General features: G+C 35.8%; 1 protein-coding gene and 1 non-coding gene across 6 annotated transcripts in view; one reads left to right on the plus strand and one right to left on the minus strand.

The window, feature by feature from the left end:
- The first annotated feature begins 326 nt into the window (after positions 1–326).
- TTC29 (tetratricopeptide repeat domain 29) overlaps positions 327–25336 on the plus strand; it is a 210675-nt gene continuing 185665 nt past the window's right edge. For 3 of the 5 annotated variants that reach the window (XR_012079909.1, XM_072976073.1, XM_072976083.1), the window contains exons 1-4: positions 357–493; positions 1136–1182; positions 5950–6047; positions 7880–7963. Coding sequence is in view for 4 of the 5 variants with exons in the window: in XM_072976073.1 (XP_072832174.1) it covers positions 5956–6047; positions 7880–7963 (176 nt within the window). In the remaining variant the exon portion in view is untranslated. Of the gene's footprint in view, positions 494–1135; positions 1183–5949; positions 6048–7879; positions 7964–25336 lie in introns of all 5 variants that reach the window. The other 2 variants (XM_031692490.2, XM_072976075.1) reach the window with 2 other exon arrangements.
- Positions 3245–3323, minus strand: TRNAT-AGU (transfer RNA threonine (anticodon AGU)). Its single transcript has one exon. It is a non-coding gene; the product is annotated as a tRNA-Thr (tRNA).

A 25336-nucleotide genomic window follows, 5' to 3' on the forward strand; every position in this document is an offset into this window, starting at 1 on the left:
GAGCGTTTTTTCATCAATCAGTGGACGACAGGGAAACGTTGCAAAATATTGAGAATATATTGCCACGAAGGAAATGATTCAGGGCGGCAAACTTGAGGCCCTTGGGTTAGGTGAACTAATTTCTGAAAGCAGTCTAACTTCTGACAGCGGTCTGGCGGAAAAAACCTGCTAGATCTGGAGGCTCCGCCCAGCCCCAAGAGGCTCCGCCCAGCCCCAAGAGGCTCCGCCCCCTCAGGGCTCCGCCCCCGCGCCTGGGAGCCTGGAAGCTGCCCCAATCCGGAGCCCCGGTTTAGCCTAACCCCGCCCCTGCCCTCCCGCCCCTCCCCCTCTGTATCCCTGGAGACGCTCTCGCGTCCTCTCAGCGCGGGCTGCGCGGGGTCTGAATCAGCGCGGAAAGACCCGGCAGCGCCGGCGCCCGGGTCGTGCCACCGGTGGGGGACTCACTTCGGCGGAACGGAAAACCAGAGCTGTTCCCCAGGGCCAGTCCATCGAGGTTCGTGACAAAGTCCTGGAAGAGACGGGTTGTTCTTCCAGGCGGTCCCTCTTCGGACCCCACAGACCTTCCTCAGCAGACGGCTAGAGAGTCAAGCTTCCTGAGCCAAGGCCCTCACCTTTTACCTCAAGAAATAAATAGGAGGAGCCGGGAAAGGCTCTCTACCCGCCCGCCGCCCAGTTCACGCTGTGAGGGCAGTGGGAAAAATAAACAGGAGTAGCAATAAATCGATTAGTCCTGTTCAGAACTAAGTAACAGCACAAAAGGAGCTGGGGTGCTCTCGATTTTGGTAGATAACCCCGTTTGAGAGATCAAATGGTCCCTTAGTCACGTTTGTATGAGAATCTGTCACTACATACACATATTTTAGATGTATTGGCCTTTCATTGAATTAGCGATTAGTTTCTCCTATAGGAGCTATACTTTGGGATTTTTTTTTATGGTTTGCTTTTTTAATCATTAACATAATAATTCAGCTATTACAGCTGGGTTTTTTTTTTCTAAATACGTAGTAAGTACCTGGCGTTTGTTTTATGAATAAATCTTATTCTATGATTGGAGCAGGAAGGGGTTATTCTCTTAACCAATTTTTAACTTTTCTCTCCTCTCTTTTGCTACTATTCTTTGCTTCCTGATTTTTAGGCTGAAGTCTGTAAGCCTGGAGAGACCTTCAGCAGTAATCTCCAAATGTAAGTCGAATGAAACGTGGCCTGCCTTCAAACACTTTTTCCAGCTTTAAATTTTGATTTAATCATCCATAAAGTCAGTTAGTAGGAAATGTGTGATTTCTATTTATTTTATTTAACAACCTACCTAATTACCAAATGCTAGAAATGTCCAAAAATTATGATACAAGGGATAAACATTTACTGATTCTATTCACTATTTTATGTGATTTTCTTTTACTCTTTTCAGGAGCAAATTATTGATATTTCTTCTGTAGTTTTCTTTAAACTTTCATAGTAAAAGAGCTTATGATAATATGAAAAGATCTAATTCTTATAAGTGCTTTTGTTGATAGTAAAAACGTATTCATTTTGAACTTTCTTGATGACACATGATACATTTGCTTGCTGTGGTTTATTGGTTTTATTTCTCACATATCAGCTTTTACCCCAAAGTGACTGAATTCTGGAGACAGTGGTCAGCCTCAGACATAGTCACTCCCCAAGTAGCCTCTGTCTATACAACTCTCAGCCTCCCCTTCCTTTGTGTTTCCTGATGAGGGTATCTCTGGGGATCGTGGGCAACGGGGTTACTCTTTGAAGAATTTTACTTAGGGGCCAGAAACTTAAACTCACACCATGGGACACATTCAGCCTTATGCACCCCTCTCAAACCTTTCATCCTGTATTTCTCCATTCTCATTTGTCTTTGCACGTGGGGGCCAAACTTAGAGACTGTAACTGTGATACCGGCGCCAACCAGGAGATCAAAGAATTCCACCCAATCTCTTCTGAATACCAACAGTAGAATGGCTTCAGGCAGCCTTTTGATCTTTGTCTCAGCACCTGTGGTGCCACAAAGTAGCACTGCCCATTTGGTAGCACTAGGGGAGCTGCCTCTGAGTTCCCTAACAGACGGCTTCACCCTAACCTCCTGGGGCTCCATTCATTTTGGTACCAGCCAGAGAAGTGCCTCTCATCATCCTCCCTTACGCACCTGAATCTGAACCGTTCCTCTACCTGCAGCCGCACCCATCTTGTGTGATTTCCTCCGTGGCGTTGAGCTAAGAGAACCCTGATGAAGTGTCACTGTTGAGGATGCTGTGTTCCATTTCTGCTTCAGACCTAGATCAGTCACCCCCAGATCAGTCACCCCCAGCACTAGTCCCATTCATCCTGGCTGGAGCTCACCCAGGAGCTGGGAACACTGGATCAAACCAGGGAAGTGATACAACTCACCTTAACAAACTGCAAAAGGCTTTTTTCACGCAACAGGTATAATTTTAGCCTGAAATGACAGGTGCCTAAGCATACCTGCGTTTTTTTCTCACTCATTTCCCCCGCTAGATGCTAGGATGCAGCTACTTCCCACTTTAAGAAAATTCAGCATAAATGAGACTGAACTTAATAGAACATAAAAGATATGGTGGTTACTTAGATAAGAAAATAAATTGTTACTGTATCCCTTTACGTCTTTGATGATGCATTTCAAATATTATATGTGTCATAAAGCTCAGTTCACACATTACCTATTGTGTAAAACAAAATACTTTCATGTAGCCATGTATTGATTGTGAAAAACAAAACCCCCTTTCCCAGTGGACAAAGGCAGGGAGGATGTAGGGTTCAGAACAGCAAAGCGAGCCTGTCAACTTTCACCCTAACTCTGAGCTTAAACTTCCACCATAGATGAGTTAAGGGCTATTTTTTTCCGCCACACAGTTAATAACTTTTTTTCCACTTTATCATTCAGCTCTGACCGCCCCCTATTCAGAGCTGTGCCTTGAGGCTTGCCAGCAGGGCTTGCAATACTTACATTAAACTAAATTTAAGAGTAAAGGTGCTCCTGCTGCTAATGTTCTCAGATCAGAGGAGAGCAAAATGAAGGAACTGGCAGCTGAAACTTTAATGGTTGGAAACGTTGACTCAGATTTTGAAAAAAAAAATCACAGTTGATCTGCGTAACAAAGGAGATGTGTTCCTCTCCGTGTATCACATTTGCATATGAGTTCATTAGATGCTTTTATTTTCTAGCAAAAAGAGTCTAACCCAAGTGAACATCAATAAGGACTTTTTTTTTTTTTGATGGAGGTACTGGGAATTGAACCCAGGACCTCATGCATACTAAGCATGTGCTCTACCACTGAGCTATTACTCTTGCCTCCATGTCCCCGCCTGGGTAAGGATAAATTTTAAATCACCAGCTGGATCAGTTTGGGGGTGCTAGGTCAGAGTTTTTGGAGTTCGGTCTCCCCTGTGTCTGTGTACAAGTCACTGGGTGGGTCTTCCTAGTATTTGGAAAAATTACTTTTTTCACCTTTTGAAGTTCCTTGGGGAACCTTTCAAAGGTCTCTGCAATTATGCAGAGATCACCCTTGCCTCAGTGCCCTTGTTAAGCAAAGTGGGGATTCTCAGAACAGAGTCTTAATTGGCCAAGGAAGGAACCCCTGGACTGAAGCAAGCACAGGCATTATTTTCTCTCCCTTCCAAAATCCATAGGCACAGACAGGTCTGGGTTAAGAACTGAGATGGCTCAGATTTGCTCCATAACATTAGAAGGCTCTGGAACACAGAGTCTTCACAGCTGTCTGACATAGGCCCATGAGAGGTAGGTCCAGGGAGCCTTTGCTGCCCCCTCAAACCTGTGCATGAGAAGATCTAACCCTATATTAGTTACACCTTCTTACCACATGTTCTGCACAATATTTTGCCATTTAGTAAGTTCTGGTTAAGCAGTTAACTGAACGATTTGATATAATATCTGATCAGAAAAATGATTTTTTAAATACAAAAGAATTAAGTCACTATATTATAAAGTTATGATGAATAAAACATTATGTTTCTAATTATTTTGGAGGAGAGGACTAACATTAGCTGTTTGGACTGGGTACTTTAAAGCTATAACTGTATAAAAATAAGTAGACCTAATGTTTCGTGGATCATATCATGCTCTGATAACCTAGGTAATAATATTCATATTGTATTAAATCTAAAGTATGACCCTGATGTCCATTAGAATTTTCTCTTTAATTATGCAAATAATTATTTCCACGCTGGGGTAATAATCTTTTTTTCAGAAACAGAAGACTACCCCTTTCTACACTGAATTTCAAACGATGTATTTTTAGCTATTGATCCTATCGTAATCTCATCTTGTATGTATATTGCTTATTTGGGTATTGTCTGTTTCCCCACCACATCCATCCTATAATGTAAATTCTGTGAGGCCAGAGATTTTTGTCTTTTTCTTCACTGCTGCATCTTCAGCACCTAGAACAGTAACTGGCACCAAATAGTAGCTTAATAAATATGTGTTGAATTTATTTAAAGCTCAGATTGATGGTGATTTTCCCTAGGTCACAGAGCTAGTAACTACTAGACATAGGTGATTTAAAACCTGAAACAAGCCTTCCAGGTGCTTGTGAGACTAATGGTAGAGGTCAAATCTGGCAGACATGATGCTGGTGGAATCAAGAGGCTCTGGCCTTTTAGATGCCTCTCTAACACGTAGAAGGTGGGTTCTTTTGCATCTGAAAGCCCTTGCAAAGTGTGACAATTTTTCTGTTCTAAGTCCACCAGCATCATGCCCACACCTCTTCCTCTTTGCAGTAAGTTTTCGATAACTTGATTTTATAGACCCACTTTCGTTATTGTTCTTACTTTGTCCACTGTGACACACTGCATTTCCCAAAGATGGCCACAACAATATTTTCCATCCCACATGTTCCTCCTACAGTGTGACTTTGATGTGTTCCCATCAACAGAAGTGTCTATGTTCATTAGCCTTAAATCTGGGCAGGCCTATTTTTACAGTGGAAGAGATGCTATGTGACTTCCAAAGCCAGACCTTATAAGGGAATACAGCTTCCACCTGGCTTTTCTTTGGGCACTTGCCTCTGGAGCCCTGATTTGCACTTAAGAAGTCTGGGGCTTCCAAGGTGTGAGGAAGCCTAAGCCATGTGAGGAGGTCGCATGTACATCCTGGCAGGCAGCCCCGGCTGAGGCCCCAGCTAATAGTTAGCATCAACCTCCAGATACATGAGTGAAGATACTTACAGATGATTCCTGTTTCCCACCATTCAGTTACCTCCAAGCTTCTGAGTCTTCCCAGCAGAGGCCCCAGTCTTCGTGGAGTAGAGAAAAGCCATCCCCGTGTGTCTTCTAATTCCCGACCCGCGTAAAATGTGAAAGATAATGTAATGATTCCTTTTTAAACAATCTTTTTTAAACCACTGCATTTTTAGTGATTTATACATTATTAGAGTCATGTGCTCCCTCAGGGCCTCTGTCTCTTTGTTGAGATAATTCTTAGCGTTTATCACTTCGAAGCCTTTATTTGTGAGTGAGAAAGTTTTTAGAAAACAGCAAAGTATGAACAGTTTTTAATTATTAATAATAACAGGAAAGCAAAGTGTGAGTATTTGAAATCCACAGCTGCTCTAAAAATCTTCACTCTTTAATTGCAGCCAGCTCCATTAACAAAACTCATACCAAAGCTCCGAATTGTCTGAATCTTCAGTTCATTTATCAGATTTTCTCTTTTATCGACTTGCTGGTGGAGATGCAGACAAGTAATAAATTGGCCGAAAGGCAGAGAGGAGAAGAAAATAATGAGGGAAGCTACCTGCAGAATTCACTCACCGAGCTTTATTCCTGAACACCAGAGCTATAGTTCCACATGCAGGGGCATTCTCAGCTCAGATGACTCACTATGGATCACTAATAATGTCTTAAAAGACTCTTTGAAAGTTTTATTCTTTAAAATGCCGTTTCTGTTTATTTTTTTGGTAGTCCAGAATGACCACCCTGCCTCCACTGCCCATGGCACGCCCAAAGCTCACGGCCTTGGCCCGACAGAAGCTGCCGTGTTCCTCCAGAGATATTCCCAGGTACAAGACCCTGGCTTTTGTTTTTTGTTTTTTTTTTCCTAGAGAATGAATTTCTTGCCATAAGAAATGTCAGTAGCATATCTCAGAAAACAACATTGATTAAAGACAAAAGTATGTTGTTATATTCAGAATATTCAAATTTGCCATTTCAAAAGGATTGCTGAACCTCATTCAAATATTAAGACTATAATTATTTAGCAAGCTAGTGCTTATTTGATCATTTTGTTCCCTATTACCATTATAAAGTGGTTCCCATAAAGCTTTGGAAATCTATTTCCTTTTTAAAATATGTGTAGAGAATTAAAAGCAGAAGCTTTAAAAAAGAAACCTCAAGGTCTCGAGCACTGATTTTTGTTCTGGAGGAAGGGTGGCACAGAATTACTACCAGGGTAAATTGGCAGGCATAGTTTAGCTCCTGGAATGATCCTGGGGCTTGAAAATGCATCATCAAACCACTGCTGCCTGTGAATGGCTGCTGAGCTTCTGGAGTTGTTGTTGAGAAACTACCGGGCAGGAATTTGATGTACATTGTCGTAATTATGAATGTTAACTAAGATTGTGTTATTTAGAAATTTCCACTTACAGCTTTATTGATTTTTATCAGTATAAATAATTTGAATTTGTAGGTTTGCTTATTTTTTATGCATACCTTTCAATTCCTGCAAGGTGTAATGATCAAAGTATTATGAAACTACTTTGTTCTGAGAAGGCTCCTACCTCATTTTTTGGTATTTCTGGGAAAGACCCAAACCCCTGGGCCAAAATAAATACATTCAGCTAAACTACCATAAAAACTCTTTTGAAATAGAATTGAAAATTGTAGAAACTGAAAAAACAGAATTGTAGAGAACTGTATTTTCTTTTCAAGTAATTTGAAAAACAGAAAATTTTCAATAGATCCATAATTCTGGCATATACATTCTTATCTTCCATTTTACTTTTGAATAATGTGAAATATTTACAAAATCTGAAAAAGCTTGTTCTTCCTGTCTTTTGTAATGACTGAGATTACATTTTCTTTTCAACATGAGCGAAAACTTAGTCCAATCCCACATCCTTAAAATAAGATAGATTTTAAAGAAAAACATTTTTGCATTCATTTTATTAAAGGAGAACATTTTTACCACAATCATTTAGGGCAACATTTTGTATCAACATTCTTCATTAGCTTCTGAATAAAAATAGGTATTTGTGTATCCCATACTCCCACTGTCTTGAGATGTTAACAGTGTGTTTATTTTTAAAGGTGCGAAGGGTGCCAAGAATTGAATACACTACATATGTGATATATTTCTCAGTAAACTCTTCTTAAAGTCACTTTGCATCTTGAACTAGTAATAATTTGAGTTTATGTGTGAATCAAAAAACCCACACAAACAACATTTCAGAGCAAAATTTCATAATGTTTGCAACCAATAATTTAACATATTTGTATCAAATAGGTATTCTCAGTTCAAGATCCTGTGCCCAGCAGAATATGACTTGTGTAGTTGGAAAGTTATACTGGGAAAGTTAAACATGAATAAAATGGAAGATTTTATAAGCTTTGAGGGGAAAACTCCATTTATTTTAAAAACGCAGATTATTTTAATGTGTTGGTACTGTATTTGTTTACACACTGAGTTTGGTATTCTTCCCTATCTCTCTCCATTCAAGAAAATTAAAAATTTGAAATTGTCAGTCAACAACCTAACTCTATAGCTATTGCAGAACATTTATTATCGATGGTATTATACCCTGAATATTTCTGTTCTCCTGGTGGCATTTTACACGTTTGGTAGATTTTCAACTCAATGAGGCAGTGCTTTATTATTGCTTTCCGTTTCATTTAGGTCTCAACTGATCAAAGAAAAAGATGACATAGACCATTATCTGGAGGTGAATTTCAAAGGATTGTCAAAAGAGGAGGTTGCCGCGTAAGTATAACCTTTTAACGGTACTTTAATAGAAAGTTTGTTTCTTTTGTCTGGATTCTTTATTGAAATTTCAGTTTTCCTGTGCAGTTCACTTTTTCATTGGAACATGGCACTTAAAAATTAAAGCTTATATTAAATAGTGATAAGTCACGTCTATTGATCTTACACATATCAAAGTCTTTAATTTTATGACTTTCAAAATTCTCATATTTACCAAGATATTATACCATCATGTTGGCAATATTTTAGTTAAGTCTTTGCCATTAACTGCTTAATAACTTCCATTTTTAAGATGTATTGCCTTCATCGGGAAGAAAGAAAGCTTTAAGAGATTCATATCTTATTTTTCCTGGTGATTAAAAAAAAATCTTTATATTCTTTCCTTCACCAAGAACCCACAAAAAGAATTAATGGAACATAGTTTATTGGCTAATTTAAAAATAATTTTAAATTGTCTGGATTTATTGTTTTTTAATGAACAATGGAAACTTTGCCATTTTACTGCTAGTTGGAACCTAATTTACTGTCCAAGTAAAAACAGTATGAAAATCCATGTAAGTTAGTGAGAAATAAATAGAAACCCAGAATAATAGCTAAAAAGATTTAATATTTCTTACCTATAGACTTCGTGACTCTGTTACCAGATTTTTAGATGTAAGCATTGACAAATAGAAATCTTGTATATACACGTGCATCTTATAGAGTTCATTAAATGATTCAATTAACATATTTTATACAATAAAAGCTTTTAAAAGATTATCTCTATTAGTACTGTCTAATGCTATGGGATTCCACTGAAGAAGTATTCCTAGTAATATTTTTGGTGTAAGTTTTCAGTCTAAAATTCTAAATCTCTTGAGATACATTTCTTTTTATTAGATATGATCTTTGTCAATTTATATTTAACATGGAAAAATGGAATAGTTCATTCTGTCAGTAGCTACTTTATTTTATAGAGTGACAAAATTTTATAATAATTATCATCACTGTCTTCCTTGGAGCTCTGTTGGCTACCTAGTGTAGTATTTGGGACTGTTGGTTTTAAAGGCTATTTAAATTGTTAATTTATTAATTTTTCATGGTAACCTGTTGGATAAATTAAAGGTCAATATTGTCTGATGATATAATTCCTTCTTAAAATAAAAATGTGTGAGTGATATTTGCATTCTGACTTAAGTATAATGACATCCAAATAGCTCTAATTGGCTTAAGAATTAGGAATTAAATTTGAAATGAAACCTGTACTTCATATATATTAACAAACTAGACATCCATATACTTAAAATATGCTTAGCTTTCAGTCTGCACTGAAGAAAACATTGTTCTAAGACAATGCAAAATAAGCTATGCTGATGAGTGTTCTCTTAACAAATTTTTTTTCACTAAGGATATTACCAAATTGATTTCAAATCCCTATTATGCTACAGAAAACAAGTAGCACTGGGTAATTCTCAGTCCTTACTATTGCATTCTCTTTAAAGCTTCTTGTGCTTGAATACTGTTTTAGACCAAAGCTCTTTCCCTAAGATAGTAAGTGCAAACTTTAGTAGGAAGGGAAATTGTACTTAGCTCACTATTAAGCTTTTGAGTGATAATACATTCTAGACCTTGCCCCAGACAAACTAATTGAATAGCATGTAAAGGAGAAAATTGATTTCAGCATCTCCCAGCAACACCCAGCAGATGCTGTGAGGAATTATGCATATTCTGTTAGCTAAGGAATTGCTTAATGAAACTTTTTATTAGCCATCCAACTGTAAAAAAAAATAAATTGGTCAACAAGCATTTATTATGTGCCTAAAACTAGCTTTTTCACAGAGGGAGAAACAATGTTATTTTATTGTAAAATACTTGGTCTCATCCTTGTCTCCACTAGAGACAATGAGACATGCAAGCAGGAAATAAATATGGAATGAAAGAGTGCTGATTGTACTATGAGATATAGCCTAGAAGTCTAGAAAAAAGTAGAGAGGACCAAGATGGTAGGATGGAACTGGCCACAGAAGACAGATTCTGAGTTTGGCTCCCTACCCGGTAGCATTGTAGAATGATCAGACTAGTGCATCACAGATCCTCAGTATACAAAGATGGAATGGGGAGAAACTGATGAATCAAATTTCAATCAGGCAAAAGCAGTGTCTAAGGTGTATCCTCAAATTCCTCTTTATGCTGCTTATTCTTCTGTAAGATGATAGTAGAAATGTATACTTACATAATTCATGTCCACTAGCTTTGATATCCTATAGTGTGTTCTTTGTCTAGTCCCAGAATCACCCTTTGTCATCTACTCCAAAATATACCAACCTGCTTATATATAAACTCACACTCCGGGACTTTCCTCCGATTGCAGTGGGTGGAGAGTTCCTGTTCTTATCTATGGGTGTTGTATCCACTTGTGCTCTGGATACCATCCCCTCTTCCTTGTTTCAAGACTTTCTCCAGCAGTTAAGCATGTTTTATTTCTACATCATCAATTTCTTCTTTTCCATTGGGTCAGTCTCTCTAGCATTCGTATCTACTCTAGTATTTCTCTTGACTTCTTATCCTCCTCCAGATTCTATACTGTTTTCCTCTACCCTTCACAGTGACCAGAAGCCCTGTTGCAATATTTCCACATCCCATCCTTACCTCAATTAACTCTAAATAGGTTTCCAGACCCAGCACTCACTGAAATCTGTCTACTGTGACCAGTGTTCTCCATTTTTACCACATCTAATGGTCATGTTAGTGTCCTCATCTTGCTTGATGTCTTCACATTATTTGATGCAGTTGAGCACTTTCTTCTTGAATCTTCTGTGCTTGTGGCTTCTGGGATGCCATGTTCCATGTTTTTCTCCAAACTCTTTGACTATGCTGCCTTAGTCTCCTTTGCTGGCTGGTTTTCTTTTTTCAAACTTTTGGTGGTGGGTCATCCTAGGGGTGGGTCTTAGAGTTGCTACTCCAGCTACATTATTTGGATCCGGTCTTATAGCTTTAAATATTAGCAATACCTGATGACTATCACATTTAGAAATCCAGCCCTGACCTCTCCATTAAGCTTCAAACTTATATCCAATTGCCTCCTTGATGTATTTACTTGGATACATAATAGACATTCCAAGGTTGATATGGCCCCAAAGTGGATTCTTGCTTTACCTCTCTTGCCCCTCACACTACTGCCTTCTAATATTCCTCCCCCAGTCTTCCCTTAATTCCTTAAATGGTACCAAGGCAGCCTTGAGTCTCACCTTGCCTTCACCACTACTTTCCCATCTAATCCATCAATATGTCCTATCAGATATAATTCCAAAATATATCCTGTGTTCAGCTACTTCTGTTCATTGCATAGCCACCATCATCTCTCACCAAGGTCGCTAGAATAGTCTCCTAATTGCTCTTCTCATATCCCCTTGAATTCCACCAAATTCAGCCACCAGAGTGATCTTTTAAAACTCAGATCATGGGGACACTCACCTCCAAGAGCTTCCCATTATTCTTATGATAAGCTCTAAAGATTTCATCATGGCCTAAAGTCCTATATGGTTTGGACTTTGCTGACCTCTCTGACCTTGTCTCACCTTTCTCCCCACCACTCACTCGTCTCGGTGTAGCCTTATTGCTAATACTTCTTGTTACGCAGGTGTCACCTTAAATGTGACCTTCTTGCTCTACCATTCCCTGACCCCATAATTGAGTAGGTCTCACCCACCCACACTCATTCCCAATCAGATCAGCTGGGTGTACTTCTGCTGTCATCTGGTCCTCATCTTGTGTTGGGAGTTTATATGTGGACTGTTTTCATCCCTAGTGGAATGCACATGCCACGGGAACAAGACTGTGTCTGTGTGTATGCCACTGTATCCCCAGGGCTTAAACAGGGCCTGGCACATGGGCGGAGCTCAGTAACTAGATGTCAAATGAATAAATGAGTGAAGAGTAAATGTTAGTTTATTAACACCATGAAATAGGCATCCTGCTATGAATATTCTTTGGTTATAATATTTTTAGTTCAGTGTTGTAGGTAGCTGGTTTGACTATGTGTTGAGGAAGTTTAACTCCTCCAAAGTGTTTTATGTTTACAAGTAGGAGTATAAAATTTCAATGAGTAATTGAGCGCAGGACAAGCTAAAGTAGTTGTTACTGGAATGTCCAAGTGATGAGGGATCATTTTACTTTGGAATGGGTAAAATGGTTCAAAGGAAAACAGCTTCTGAGTTTTTTACCATTTACATTTACAGACAGAATTCTAGTATGCTTCATTACTTTTTAAGTGACCAGATTATTGCTGTGCCTAATAGCTATTTTTTAAGCATATTGTACTAACATACAATATATTTGACACTGATAATTTGACTTTTTTAGATAAGCCTTTACATAGTTCATTAATAGTATTTAACTGATCTTTAACAACTAAAGAAGATCACATTGTATTTCTTTGGTTTTTTTATTCTGTATTATATTATCAGAATATGTTTTTTTTTGAAGGACTTGAAATATCACTTATTATCATATCAGAATTGCTTTGAGTAGCTAGGTAATAAAAGTGTCATTTATATATTCAAATAAATTTTCTGGGGGGCAGTTTTTACAGCTTTAGCTATGTATGAGGCTACAAATAAACAAAATTATCAGGGGACAGAGAATGTTAATCTGCTCAATATTATTTTCTGCTTCAGATATCAAGTTCTGTTATATGGAAGAATAGCTTTAGTTCAAAATTGCGTACATCCCTAAGATACTGCTTTCTTTTAGAGTATCTTTCAAGCATCACCAGTTGATGTCTACTGTCACTTTGTCAGCACAGTGGCAAATAGGACTATCAGTTACCATGTTCAACGAGTTTGGATTATAAAGAAACAGAGCCATCTATTTTCATATCTTTTAAAGCTTTTCTCTCCCGCCTCATTTTAAATTGTATTATAACTCAGTTAAAGTAAATTAGCATTTTGCCAATCTTAGGTTTTCATCTTGAACGTATTCCAAAATTGTCTTCCAAAGGTGCCTTTACAAACTACCAAGATATTTATTATGTGCAAAATTAGCACCTGGATTTGCACAATGGTCAGGCCCTCAAAATCTGTGTAACAAGATGAAGATGTTTACTCAGGATATAATATTTCATGATAACATTATGGGAATTTAGGCCCCTTTAGTTGAGTTTTTCCTCTGCTTCACTCATTTTGTTTACTTTTGGATAACTTTGTGACATTATTTTGTTTTCTCTTCAAAACATTTTGCTCCTCTGTAATCAGTAAAATTCTTTTCAGAGGTTTGCAAATTAAACTTTCTGAAGATGCCACTTGCCAAATAAATGGTTATCTGACTAATAGGAATAGGCAAGAAAGAGAAGGAAAGGAAGGTGACCCTCTTTCCTTCTGGGTAGCAAATTGGGTTTTAAAATCTTCTTCCTGATTCAAGAAAAAGAGACAAGGATTTGGTGTTATAGAGAGACAACTATACTTTACCTTCTCCTGAATGCCAAAAAATAAAAATAAAAAAGCAACAGAGAATACAGATGGAAATAGTAGGGGATGCCACTCCTTTTTATTTTTCTTTATTTATTTACTTATTTTTATTCTAGTACTGTCTTCCACAGCAGGTCTCTAGGATGTGAAACTAGGAAAGGAAAGAGGGTTTTAACCATATTTTATTTAAAAGGAATATTGATGTCAATAAAGTTTAAAATTTGGGAATTGAAGGAAAATGCAATTGAAAGGAACGTTAAAAAATTGTTTACTAGATGCAAAAAGGATCTCAAATTTACACTGAAACCAAATCTAAATCAATAAAAAAAAGGAAAGATGTCAAAGGTCAACAGAGCACAGAAATGCCAATTTCTTAGGCATGTATGTCTCTCTGTCCTTTAAAAGTTTTGTTTAAAATATTATTTTCACATCTGGTGTTTAAACTTAGCAGTTCTAAATAGACTTTAAAAAATCTTTGTCAGAGAAAAGCATAGGAATCATGACATTGCAGCTCTGGCTCTTAGGGGAGCTGATTTCTTCTTCAGCTGGAAATTTGCTGTTGCTATTAATGCCTGTGTAATCTTTTTCAGGTTACCTGACTTTGCTAATCTTTGATTTCCACAACTATTTGCAGATAATAATAATAATAATAATAATAATAGGAAATTCCCATGGAAATTCTCTATATGAAACACATGTAGACAGTCTTCACTTTAGCTATTATCTTTAACTGTCATTGATCATTTTTCTTTGGCTTTTAAAGCATTTACTAATAATATAAATTACCTAATTATTTTGCATTAACTCTAAGTGTTGATTTATGTAGTAATATTATTTCCTTTAAATATGTATAGTTCCACATTTTACTTTGTACTGGGTATTATTTTTCGTCATGTTTAAAAGATAAAGTTTTTAATAAGAGATACATTTCAAACTTAGTAATGCTGACCAATGAGGGGGCTGTTAAAAAAAATTTCAACTTACAGCAAACTTTTCAGAAATTGTTTATGTTGTATTAAGCAACATAATTTGCATTATGCTCAGCTATCTCATCAGCTATTTCAGTTTTTTAAACGTCTAAAAATTGCTTAAACTTATGATTACTATAAGATTATTTTAAGTACAAACCTACTGTTTTAGAAATGTATAGAATATAGCCAGGGAATATGATTCTTCCTACAATAGCTCATAAACCTGGAAGTACACAATGGCATTTTATTTAGTAATCATTTGAAAAATTTAGTAACAAAGAGCATAAGCACCCAGGTACCACAGAAGTTGAATCAGTTGGAACCAAAAGTCAGTGAGATGAACAATGACCCAGCCACATCACCTGTAATTCAAGGAGCAAGATGTTTTTATCATGTTGAGTTTTGTTTCTGATATTGTGTTCTGTCTATATCAAGAAAAGCATATGTGGGAAGATCCAAAACTAATTTGACCCTTTTCCATTCTCCATTATAGTTAAAAATTATCCTCAAAATATTGATATTGCTACAATCATATAAAAATTATCCCCCAACTCATATCCATACCCTATTCTGTTTTCTATGTTGGAAAAATAAGATGTTATAATAAACAATGTCATCTTCTCAGTTCTTAAAGCGAATCAGGTGTGGGTGCACAAGTACTCTTGCTTTTCTAAGGCTTTCAGTGTCCTCGAGTTTCTTCCATGTTGTAGCATATATAACAATTTCCTTCCTTTTTAAGGCTGAACAATATTCCATTGTATGTATATACATTTTGCTTATCCATTTATCTCTCAATGGACACTTGGGTTGCTTTCATGTTTTCCCTATTGTGAATAACATTGCTGTGAATGTGGGTGTAGAAATATCTCTTCAAGACCCAGTTTTCAATTCCTTTGAGGTTTAATGAGTGGTGGAATTGCTAAATAATTTGATAATTCTACTTTTAATTCTTTGAGGAACCACCATTCTGCTATCACAATGGCTGTACCATTTTTAATCTCCACCAACAATGCACAGGAGTTCCAATTTCTCCACATCTTCACCAACATTTATCATTTTTCACTTTTATGGGTGTAGCCATCATAATGGGTGTGAGGTGATATCTCATTGTGATTTTGATTTACATTTCCCCAATGATTAGTGATGTTGAATATATTTTCATGTTGGTCATTTGGGTATCTTCTTTGGAGAACTGTTGATTCAAGTCCTTTGTCTGTTTTTGAATTGTTTATTTTTGTCGTTGAGTTTTAGGAATAATTCTATATCCTGGATGTTAATCCTTTATCAGATATATGATTTCCAATTATTATCTCCTATTCTATTTGTTGCCTTTTCACTTTGTTGATAGTGTCCTTTGATAACAAAAGTTTTTAATTTTCATGAAATCTAATTTTTCTTTTGTTGTCTGTACTTTTGGTATCATATCCAGTAAATCATTGCCAAATTCAATGTCATAAAGCTTTTGCCCTGCATTTTCTTCTAAGAGTTCCATAATTTTAGCCATTATGTTTAGGCCTTTGGTTTATTTTGAATTAATTTATGTTTATGGTGTTAGGCAAGCGTCCAACCTTATTCTTTTGCATGTGGATATTTAGTTTTCCCATCATCACTTGTTGAAAAACTGTCCTTTCCCCATTGAATAGTCTTGATAGTCTTGTCAAAAGTCACTTGACTATATATGTGAAGGATTATTTCTGAGCTCTCTACTCTATTGGCCTATATGTCTGTCTTTATGCCAGTACTAAACTGTCACTGTAACTTTGTAGTAAGTTTTAAAATCAGGAAGTGTAAGTCCAACTTTTCTTTCTCAAAATTATTTTGGTTATTCAGGGTCCCTTGAGATTACATATGAATTTTAAGATGGATTTTTCTATTTCTGAAAAAAAATGTCGTTGGTATTTTGATAGGGATTGAATTGGATCTGTAAACTTCTTTAAGTAGTATTGACATCTTAACAATATTAAATATTTTAATCCACGAACATCGGATGCCTTTTCATTTATCTAAGTCTTCTTTAATTTCTTTCAACAATGTTTTAATAGTTTTCATTATATAAGTCTTTCAGTAATTTCAGTTAATTACTGAGCATTTTACCTTTTATTTTGTTTTATTTTTTTGTTTCTATTGTAAGTGGAATTATCTTCTTAATTTTCTTTTCAGATTATTTATTCTTAGTGTATAGATATGCTGCCAAATTTTGAATGTTGACCTTATATCCTGAGTTTATTACTTGACTGAATTTATTAGTTCTCATAGCTTTTGGGGGGAATCTTTAGTGTTTTCTATATATAAAATCACAACAGCTGGAAACAGAGATAATTTTACTTCTTCCTTTCCAATTTGGATGCCTTTGTTTTCTTTTTCTTGCCTAATTGCTCTAAGTACTGTGTTGAATAGAAGTGAGGAAATTGGACATTCTTGCTTTGTTTCTAATTTCAGATGAAAGCTTTCAGTTTTTCACAACTGAGTATGATGGTCACTGTGGGTTTTTCATATATGGCTTTTAGTATATTGAAGTAGTTTCCTTCTATTCCTAGTTTGTTGAGTGTTTTCATTGTGAAAGTGTGTTTAATTTTGTCAAATGCTTTTTCTACATCAATTGAGATGATCATACAGTAATTTTTCTTCATTCTGTTCATACGATGTATTACATCGATCAATTTTAGTATATTGAAATATTCTTGCATTCCATTTAGCCACAGCATATAATTGTCTTAATACACTGCTGGATTCAGTTCACTAGTATTTTGTTGAATCAGTGTTCATGAGGGATGTTGAAACTGTAGTTTTCTTTCCTTGTGGTGTCTGTCTGGCTTTGGTATTAGGGCAATGAGTTAGGAATGAGTTAGGAATGAGTTAGGAAGTGTTCCCTCCTTTACAATATTTGGATAAGTTTGAGAAGGGTTATTAGTCCTTTAAATTTTTGATAGAATCTGCTGGTAAAGCCATCCGATCCAGGGCTTTTCTTTGTTGGGAGATTTCCTATTACTGGTTCATCATCTTTACTAACTATAGGCCAATTCAGGTTAATTATTTCTTCACAATTCAGTCTTGGTAGGTTTTGATTCTAGGAATTTGTCCATTTCTTCTAGGTTATTCTGTTCATTATACAGAGCTGTATATAGTGCTTTCTTAGAATCCTTTTTATCTCTGCAGAATTGGTAGTAATATCCCTATTTTCATCTCTGATTTTAGTAGTTTGGGTCTTCTCTGTTTTTTCCTTAGTTAATCTAGCTAAAGATTTTTCAATTTTGTTGACCTTTTCAAAGAATCAACTTTTGGTTTTATTGAGTTTTTGGTATTGTTTTCCTATCCTTTATTTCATTTATCTCTGTCCTAACCTTTATTTTTCCCTTCTGCAAGCTTTGGGTTTAGTTTGTTCTTTTCCTAATTCACTAAATTGTAAGTTTAGAGTGTTGATTTTGAGAAAAGTTTTTAAAAAATTTTTAAGATCTTTTTTGTTTGTAAATTAAAGCATTGCTAGTTATAAATTTCCCCTTTGGCACTGCTTTCACTGCATTCCATAAGTTTTGCTATGTTGTGTTTTCATTTTCATTCATTTCTAAGTATTTTCTAATTTCTCTTGTGATTTCTTTTTTAATCCATTGATTGTGTTATCTAATTTCCACAAATTGGTGAATTTTCTGGTTTTCCCTCCCTTATTGACTTCTAACTTCATCCAATTGTGGCCAAAGGAGATACTTTGTCTGATATATATATATTTTAAAATCAGTTGAGACTTAATTTGTTGCCTAATATATGGCCTACCTTGGAAAATGTCCTATGTGTCTTTGGGAAGATTGTGTATTCTGCTGTTGCTGGGTAGAGTGTTCTGTATATGTCTGTTACATCCAGTTGGCTTATTGTGTTGTTCAAGTCCTCCATTTTCTCACTTATCTTCCGTTTGGTTGTTCTATCCATTATTGAGAGTCAGGTATTGAAATCTACAGCTATCATGATGAACTGTCTATTTCTTCCTTCAATTCTGTCCATTTTTGCTTTATTTATTTTGATGGTCTGTTACTAAGTGGATGAATGTTTATGGTGGTTATATTTTCTTGCTATATTGAAACTGTTATTAATATATTGTGTTCTTCTTTATCATCTGTTATAATATATTGTGTCCTTCTTTATCTCATAAACATTTTTGATTTCAAATCTATTTTGTCTGATATTAATATTACCATCTCTGCTCTCTTTCTGTTACTATTTGCACGGAATAGCTTTTCCCATCTTTTCACTTTCAACCTATTTGTGTCTTTGGATGTAAAGTGAATTTCTTATAGACAGCACATAGTTAGACCATGTTTTTTAAAATTCATTCTGCCTGACTGTCTCTGTCTTTTGATTGGAGAGTGTAATCCACTTACATTTAAAGTAATTACTACTAAGGAGGAACTTACTTCTGTCATTTGCTATTTGTTTTTTATATGCCTTATAGCTTTTTTTCCCTCATTTTCTGCATTACTGTCTTCTTTTATGTTTAGCTGATTTTTTTTTGTTGTGAAACATTTAAATTCCCTTCTCATTTCCTTTTGTGTATATTCTATAACTATTTTCTTCGTAGTTACCATGAGGATTACATCTGACATCCTAAAGTTATACTGCTCTATTTTGAATTTGTACTAGCTTAACTTCACTGATGTACAAAACCTTTGCTCCTTGACAGCTCCATCCCTACCACTTTTGATTATTGATGTCACAAAATTACATATTTATAAATTTTGTGTTAAAAAACATTAATAATTTTTGTTGTTGAAAGACAACTTTTTTTTAGTTTTAGGTTCACAGCAAAATTGAAGGGAAGGTATACAGATTTCCCACATATCCCTTGCTCCCACACATACATTAATAATTGTTTTTTAATGCAGTATCCTAAATTATGTAGAAAACAAAATAGGAATTACAAATCAAAGTTATAATAATACTAGTTCTTAGAATAATTATTTTTATAAGTGTATTAATTTCTTAAGTTATGTAGAAAACAAAATACGAAGTTACCAACTATTGTTACAAAAATTCTAGCTTTTATAATTGACTATGTGTTTACCTTTACAGAGGCCTTGATTTCTTCATATGACTTCTAGTTACTGTCTAGTGTCCTTTTGTTTCAACCTGCAGGGCTCCTTTTAGCATTTGCTGCAAGGAAGTTCCCATAGAAAGAAACTTCCTCAGCTTTTGTTTATCCAAGAATGTCTTAATTTCTCCCTCACTTTTGAAGGACAGTTTTGCCAGATGTAGGATTATTGGTTGACAGTTTTTCTCTTTTAGCATTTTGAAATATAAAAGATCCTTCTTTCTGGCCTTCAAAGTTTCTGGTGAGAAATCTGCTTATAAATAATCCTGTGTTTGTGATGAGTTTCTTCTCCGCCTCCACTTTCAAGGTTCACTCTTTGTCTTTGCCTTTGGGAGTTTGATTATAATGTGTCTGAGTGTAGATTTCTTTGAATTTTCCTACCTACAGTTTGTCAAACTTCTCTAATGTTTCTATTCATAATGTTTATAAAATTTGGGAAATTTTGCCATTTTTCTTAAAATAATCTTTCTACTCACCTCTCTCTCTTTTCCTTCCTTCCTTCCTATGTTTTCTTTCTATTTATTGCTATTTCCATTTAGTTCATACATCTTTTTCTTGACTTTTTTTTTTAATCTTCCTTTAGTTCTTCTATCATCTATAAGACACTTATTTTAAGAGCTTTGTCCAGCAGATCTGCCATCTGGTCTTTCTCAGGGATGGCTTCAGTTGCTTTATTTTTTTCCTTCAATGGACCATACTTTCATGGTTTTTTTTTTTTTTCTTGTATGCCTTGTAAGTTTTTGTTGAAAATTAGACATTTGAATCTATTAATGTGGCAACTCTGGTAATCAGATCCTTTTCCTTTCTCAGGGTTTGCTGCTTTTTGTTTTTGTTTTATTTTGTTTTGTTTTAGTGTTGTAAGCTGTTTCTGATCCTCTTATGAGGATCAGCCTGAAGTGAAAATTAAGGTCTTCTCAGGTCTTTTCTGAGCCTGTGCCTTTCCTTGGGCGTGTATGGTGACTTTCTAATTTCCCCTATATACCAGTGGCTTTCAAATGTCCTAATGTTTAATGACTGGTTCTTAAAAGGTGAGAAAAAAAAATGAAGAGTGGAGGAACGGTGCTAGAGAGGCATTGTCCCTTTGAATCCCCTGAAGGTTGCTTTAGCCTGAAGAATGGGCTTATAAGAATGGGAGTCTGTGTGCAACAGTGGCTGCTCCCACCCCTATGTCTGTCTCTCCATGATCAGAAGCAACAATCAACAATTAGAAAACAGAGCCCCAATATTTGGAGGATAGGGTCCTTCTCATCTACCCTGGATCCTGCAAATTGTTTGAAAGCTGGTCCAGGAACAATAAGATGGATGCCTATGATGGAGACTGGTGGTGGGGACAAGTAGGTGCTGGTGGGCTAAGAGCTGAAATTCAGCAAAGTTAACCACAGTTTACTGTCCAAGCCTTCCCCTGTAAGTTGGAAGACTTCAATAGACTCCAGAGTTCCAAGATAGTTACATCAGACTGCAGTTGTTGTCTAGGCTGGGAGACAGCTTCCAGGTGCTTCTTGCTCTGCCATTTTCCCCAAATCCTCTTCATTATCATACTCTTTTGAAATAAAAAAAAATTAATGTCTAGTTATAAGAAATAAGAATAAATATATTTGTAGGAGATATTTTTTCTTGATTATTTTTAATTAGATTATTTGGAAACTTTCACAACTTTGTATTGGGATGAGTTTTTGAGATCATTTTAAATACTCTGTTCTTTCATCTGGAAGCATGTGTTTACAAATATACATACATTTACATATTGATATAGTGTATTTGTATGTATGTATGTATGTGTGTGTGTGTGTGTGTGTATTATATGTATATCTCCTCAGACTCTGTGATTTAACTGTTAATCCCAATTTTCTACATACCACTATATAAAAATCTTTCTATGCATTTTAAGTACTTTTATTCAAGCTAATGTGGAAGCACACTAAGCAAAATCACATATTGCTAGAAAACTCAGATATTGAAGAATAGGTCCTCTTCATCGTAATTCATACCCTGGACAAAACTTGACAGTTCCCTTATAATGATAATTACAGAGATACCGTATTTATTTAGATATTAGATTTAGGCTAATCAACATCGGGATATGTATGCAAACGTTGACATAAATGGAAAAGCTCTGGAAAAATAGCCTTCCATTTTAACATCAAGAGAAATGTGGATCCATCTTTAGACAAGTCAATTGACCTAGAAATGTATAAAAAATTAGATTTTCCTATTTAACAAGCTTGGCTATATTGTTTTCTGTGGAAACCTTGTTTTTACAACTTCATTGAATCAAAACTGTAAGGAGGAAGCTAACATACTGAAATGACAGTAGATTTGAAGGAAGACAAAGAGTAGGCCTCTGTTAAAAGGTCAAACTTTTGGGGAACATAGCTTGGAAGGACAGTTATTGACTAGGCTCTACAGGGACCCTTTTCAATGTTTACGTTGTGTTGGAATTAAATAATTGAAATGTGGTAAGAAAGTATTGTTTTGTTCACCTTACTCTGTTTCACATGGCAGGGAAATGAGAAATACAGTTTAGAAAAGCTTATTAGTATGTTTTAATTGCAATTTTTGGTTTCATTCTAGGTTTTTGTATTTAAAATTTTTGGTTGTTTGGAAATTCAACAATGTGGATCACCTCAGTTTTTTAATTAATTAAATGAATGTACTAATTTATTTTTGTTTGTTTTCAAAATTGGAATGGTACTCTTCTTAGAGTTATTAAGCTACTTTTTCTCCAGTTAGTAATATGTTATAACTGTCCTAATAGGGGTGCCATAATATAATTGATTGCTCCTCATTATCATAATTAACTACTATCATGTCTTCCAAAACCCTTAGGTATCAATGAGAAAGCATCTTTCCAAGCTTCTTTTGCTCTTTAATTTTTTTTTTCATTATGTTCACATTATTTCTAAAGGATCAGAAGTTATTGAGTCAAACTCATTTTGAAGAGCTTAAATTTTATTCTAGACATATTGGGAAATCATCAGAGCATTTTAAGCAGGGAAATTACATGATGTAATTTCATTTTAAAAGGATCACTCAGGCTGCTCTGTGGATATTTGCGTAGGCAGCAGCCTGGCAGAGATAATGGGGGCTTGACCAGGGTAGATGTGGAAATGTTGAGAAATGGTATGATTTAGAATATATTTTGGTGATGGGAGGTTGGAGGTTACCGATACAATGAATGTGGAGAGTGAGTAAAGGCAGTAGTGAAAGCTGACAGCGCCTTCTGAACTGACTTGAGCACCCAACTGATGTCTTGTTTACTGTTTGGTCTCCAGTATCTATGACATCATCTAGCACCTAGTAGGCATTAAAGCAAAATTTTTAAACTAAGCCAGCTACACCTCTGCCAAGGTAATCTCCATTCCTTCTTTGAAATGTATTCTTTGTCAAAATAATAATAATGTCTAATATTGACATTATTGACATTATAGTAAGTTGAACACCTACTATATTTCAGACATCGTTCTAAGCGCCTTACATGTATTGATTCATTTGCTCCTGGAAAAATCTTTGCCAGTTGCATACGGTTAAGGAAATTGAAGCACAGAGATATTAACTAACTTGCCCATGTTCACACAGCTAATAAGTAGAAAAGCAAGAATTTGAATATAGGCAATCTGGTCCCAGAGCCAATTCTTTAACCATGACACCATTTTGTCTCTGAAGTTACTCAGGTCTTCATTAGACAATGCTCTCTTTCATCTCCCAGCTTTACTGTATTCCCATCTCCTTGGCCTAGAATGCTTTTCCCCTTACTGTTTCATGCCTAATTCTTACTCACTCTTAAATGGCTCGATTATATTAGATAACCTTACTACTGTAGCACCCTGTAATACCCAGAACCCCACCCATCATGGCACTTACAACACTGCATTATCACTGCTAGTTGGTTTCCTCTACTAGACTAAAGCTTCAGGAGGGCTGGAGCCAGGGCTGCTTTGCTCATGTGTGCATCCTCAGTACTCATACAGGGTTCAGTTCACAGAGATTGATGCAGCTGATGAACTGCATTTGATGAATGGTGATCTTTTACCCCTTTGTAGCCTTGTACATTTGCTCTGCCTGAAATGCCCTTCTCCTTCCCCCATACCTTGTGTACTTGGTAAACTTCTGTTCCAGCCTCAGCTTAACTGTTTCTTGCTCTGTGAGGCCTCTCTTGATCCATCCTTACCCACAAGGTAGAGTCCAGAGTTTCTGTTTAAACTCCCTTAATAGCCATTGATAGTCACGTACATCTAGGACTTTTTTTTCTTCTTGATTAATGTTGAAAAATACAAAAAAACTATAGATTGTGATTCCTTAGTGAGTAGTGGTTACCCATCAGTTTGGAGATCATGACCATCATTTAAAATACGAAAGAGATTGTAGTAAAATAAAATAGAAATGGGTGCACTGCACAGAGGGGGCTGCCAGGTGTAATGAAGTAGAGCACAGGTTTTGAAACCCGACTCCTTGGACTCAAATCCCACCTCTACTTTTACCAACTAAGTAACTAGTCAACTTTGGCCAAGTTGCTTAACCTTTGTATACTTCAGTTTTCTCATCTGAAAAACTAGGGATATTGATAATAGGGCCTGGGTCATGAAACAGTTATGAGGATTAATTGAGTTAATATTTATAAAGAGGTTAGAATATTTTGAGTATTAGTGCTTTTAAACTGTTGTCTCACATAGATACATATATGAGATATATATGTGTGTGTACTGAATTGCAATGTAAAACGTTCTTCTTACTGTGAATTGTCATAAGGAAAGGACTCTGCTCTAGACTTAGAGTTCTTTGAAAATGGTTTCATTCTCCTGTAAGATTCTTCTGACTTACATAAAATAACTTTTATTTATTGCTAACTTTCACTCTCGAGAGGACTGAAGAAACTTAAAGTTAACATTTTATATTACATAGCTATCAGATTATATATAGAAAATGAAAGGCAACTAAAGAAGTATGTCAGTATGCTCCCCACTAGAGTTAATGCAGTTTTCCTCAAGAAATTTCACTCTGAACTGGGCAGACTGGGCAAAAAGGGAGCTGTGATGGACGATAGAATTCTCAGTAGCTGATGAAAGGGAACATAGCAGTTCTTCAAGAGAGACAAACTTTTTCCTGATACTAAATTCCAAAAGAAAGTTATCCCATGACCTTGTATAAGAAAAACAGAGCAACATAATAGAACTTTGCCCACCTAATGAACACTGAGCAGGGTATATATATAGACAGCTTGACACAAATATTACATCTCTTAGCTAGGTTTTATTTCAGGCAAAAATAGTAATGGGTAAGATATATTAAATTAATACTGTGTACTGGTCTGTGTTTTAAGTGATCCTTACAATAAACTTGTGAAGAGTTGTTATTACTCCCAGAGACCAAGGCTTAGGGAGGTTAAGTAGTTTGACAAAGGCAATCTAATGTTATAAAGAAGCAGAAACAATGAGATAGAAAAAAATGATTCATAGAAGGAAAGAATGAATAAGCTAGAAAGGAAATGAGTCAGACATACATCAGAGATCAGATTTCTAGGTTCCTCTAGACACCTTGCTACTATGGGTCTAGAACCTCCCTCTGGGTTCATCTCTTAAGGATGCAATTATTCTATAAATCCTGATTCATATTTCCATAAAATCCTCTTAAGCTTGTCTGAAACAATCTCTTATCCTGCAACCAAAGTAGCCAGAGAAATAGAACAAGGGAATTGTCTCAAAAGTTTAGATTAGAGCTTTTTCCACTCCAAGATCAAGATGGATGGCTAAACACATTTTCTTCCTGCATTTGAAATGACCACACAGAAGTACTAAAGATGGTAAATTCTTAACATGATGAGAAAGAAGGGAAGAAAAATGAGTGATTCCAAGATTTTCAGAAATACATTTTCAGAAAGTAGTTG

This window comes from Vicugna pacos, chromosome 2 (genome assembly GCF_048564905.1).
Source record: "Vicugna pacos chromosome 2, VicPac4, whole genome shotgun sequence".
NCBI lineage: Eukaryota > Metazoa > Chordata > Mammalia > Artiodactyla > Camelidae > Vicugna > Vicugna pacos.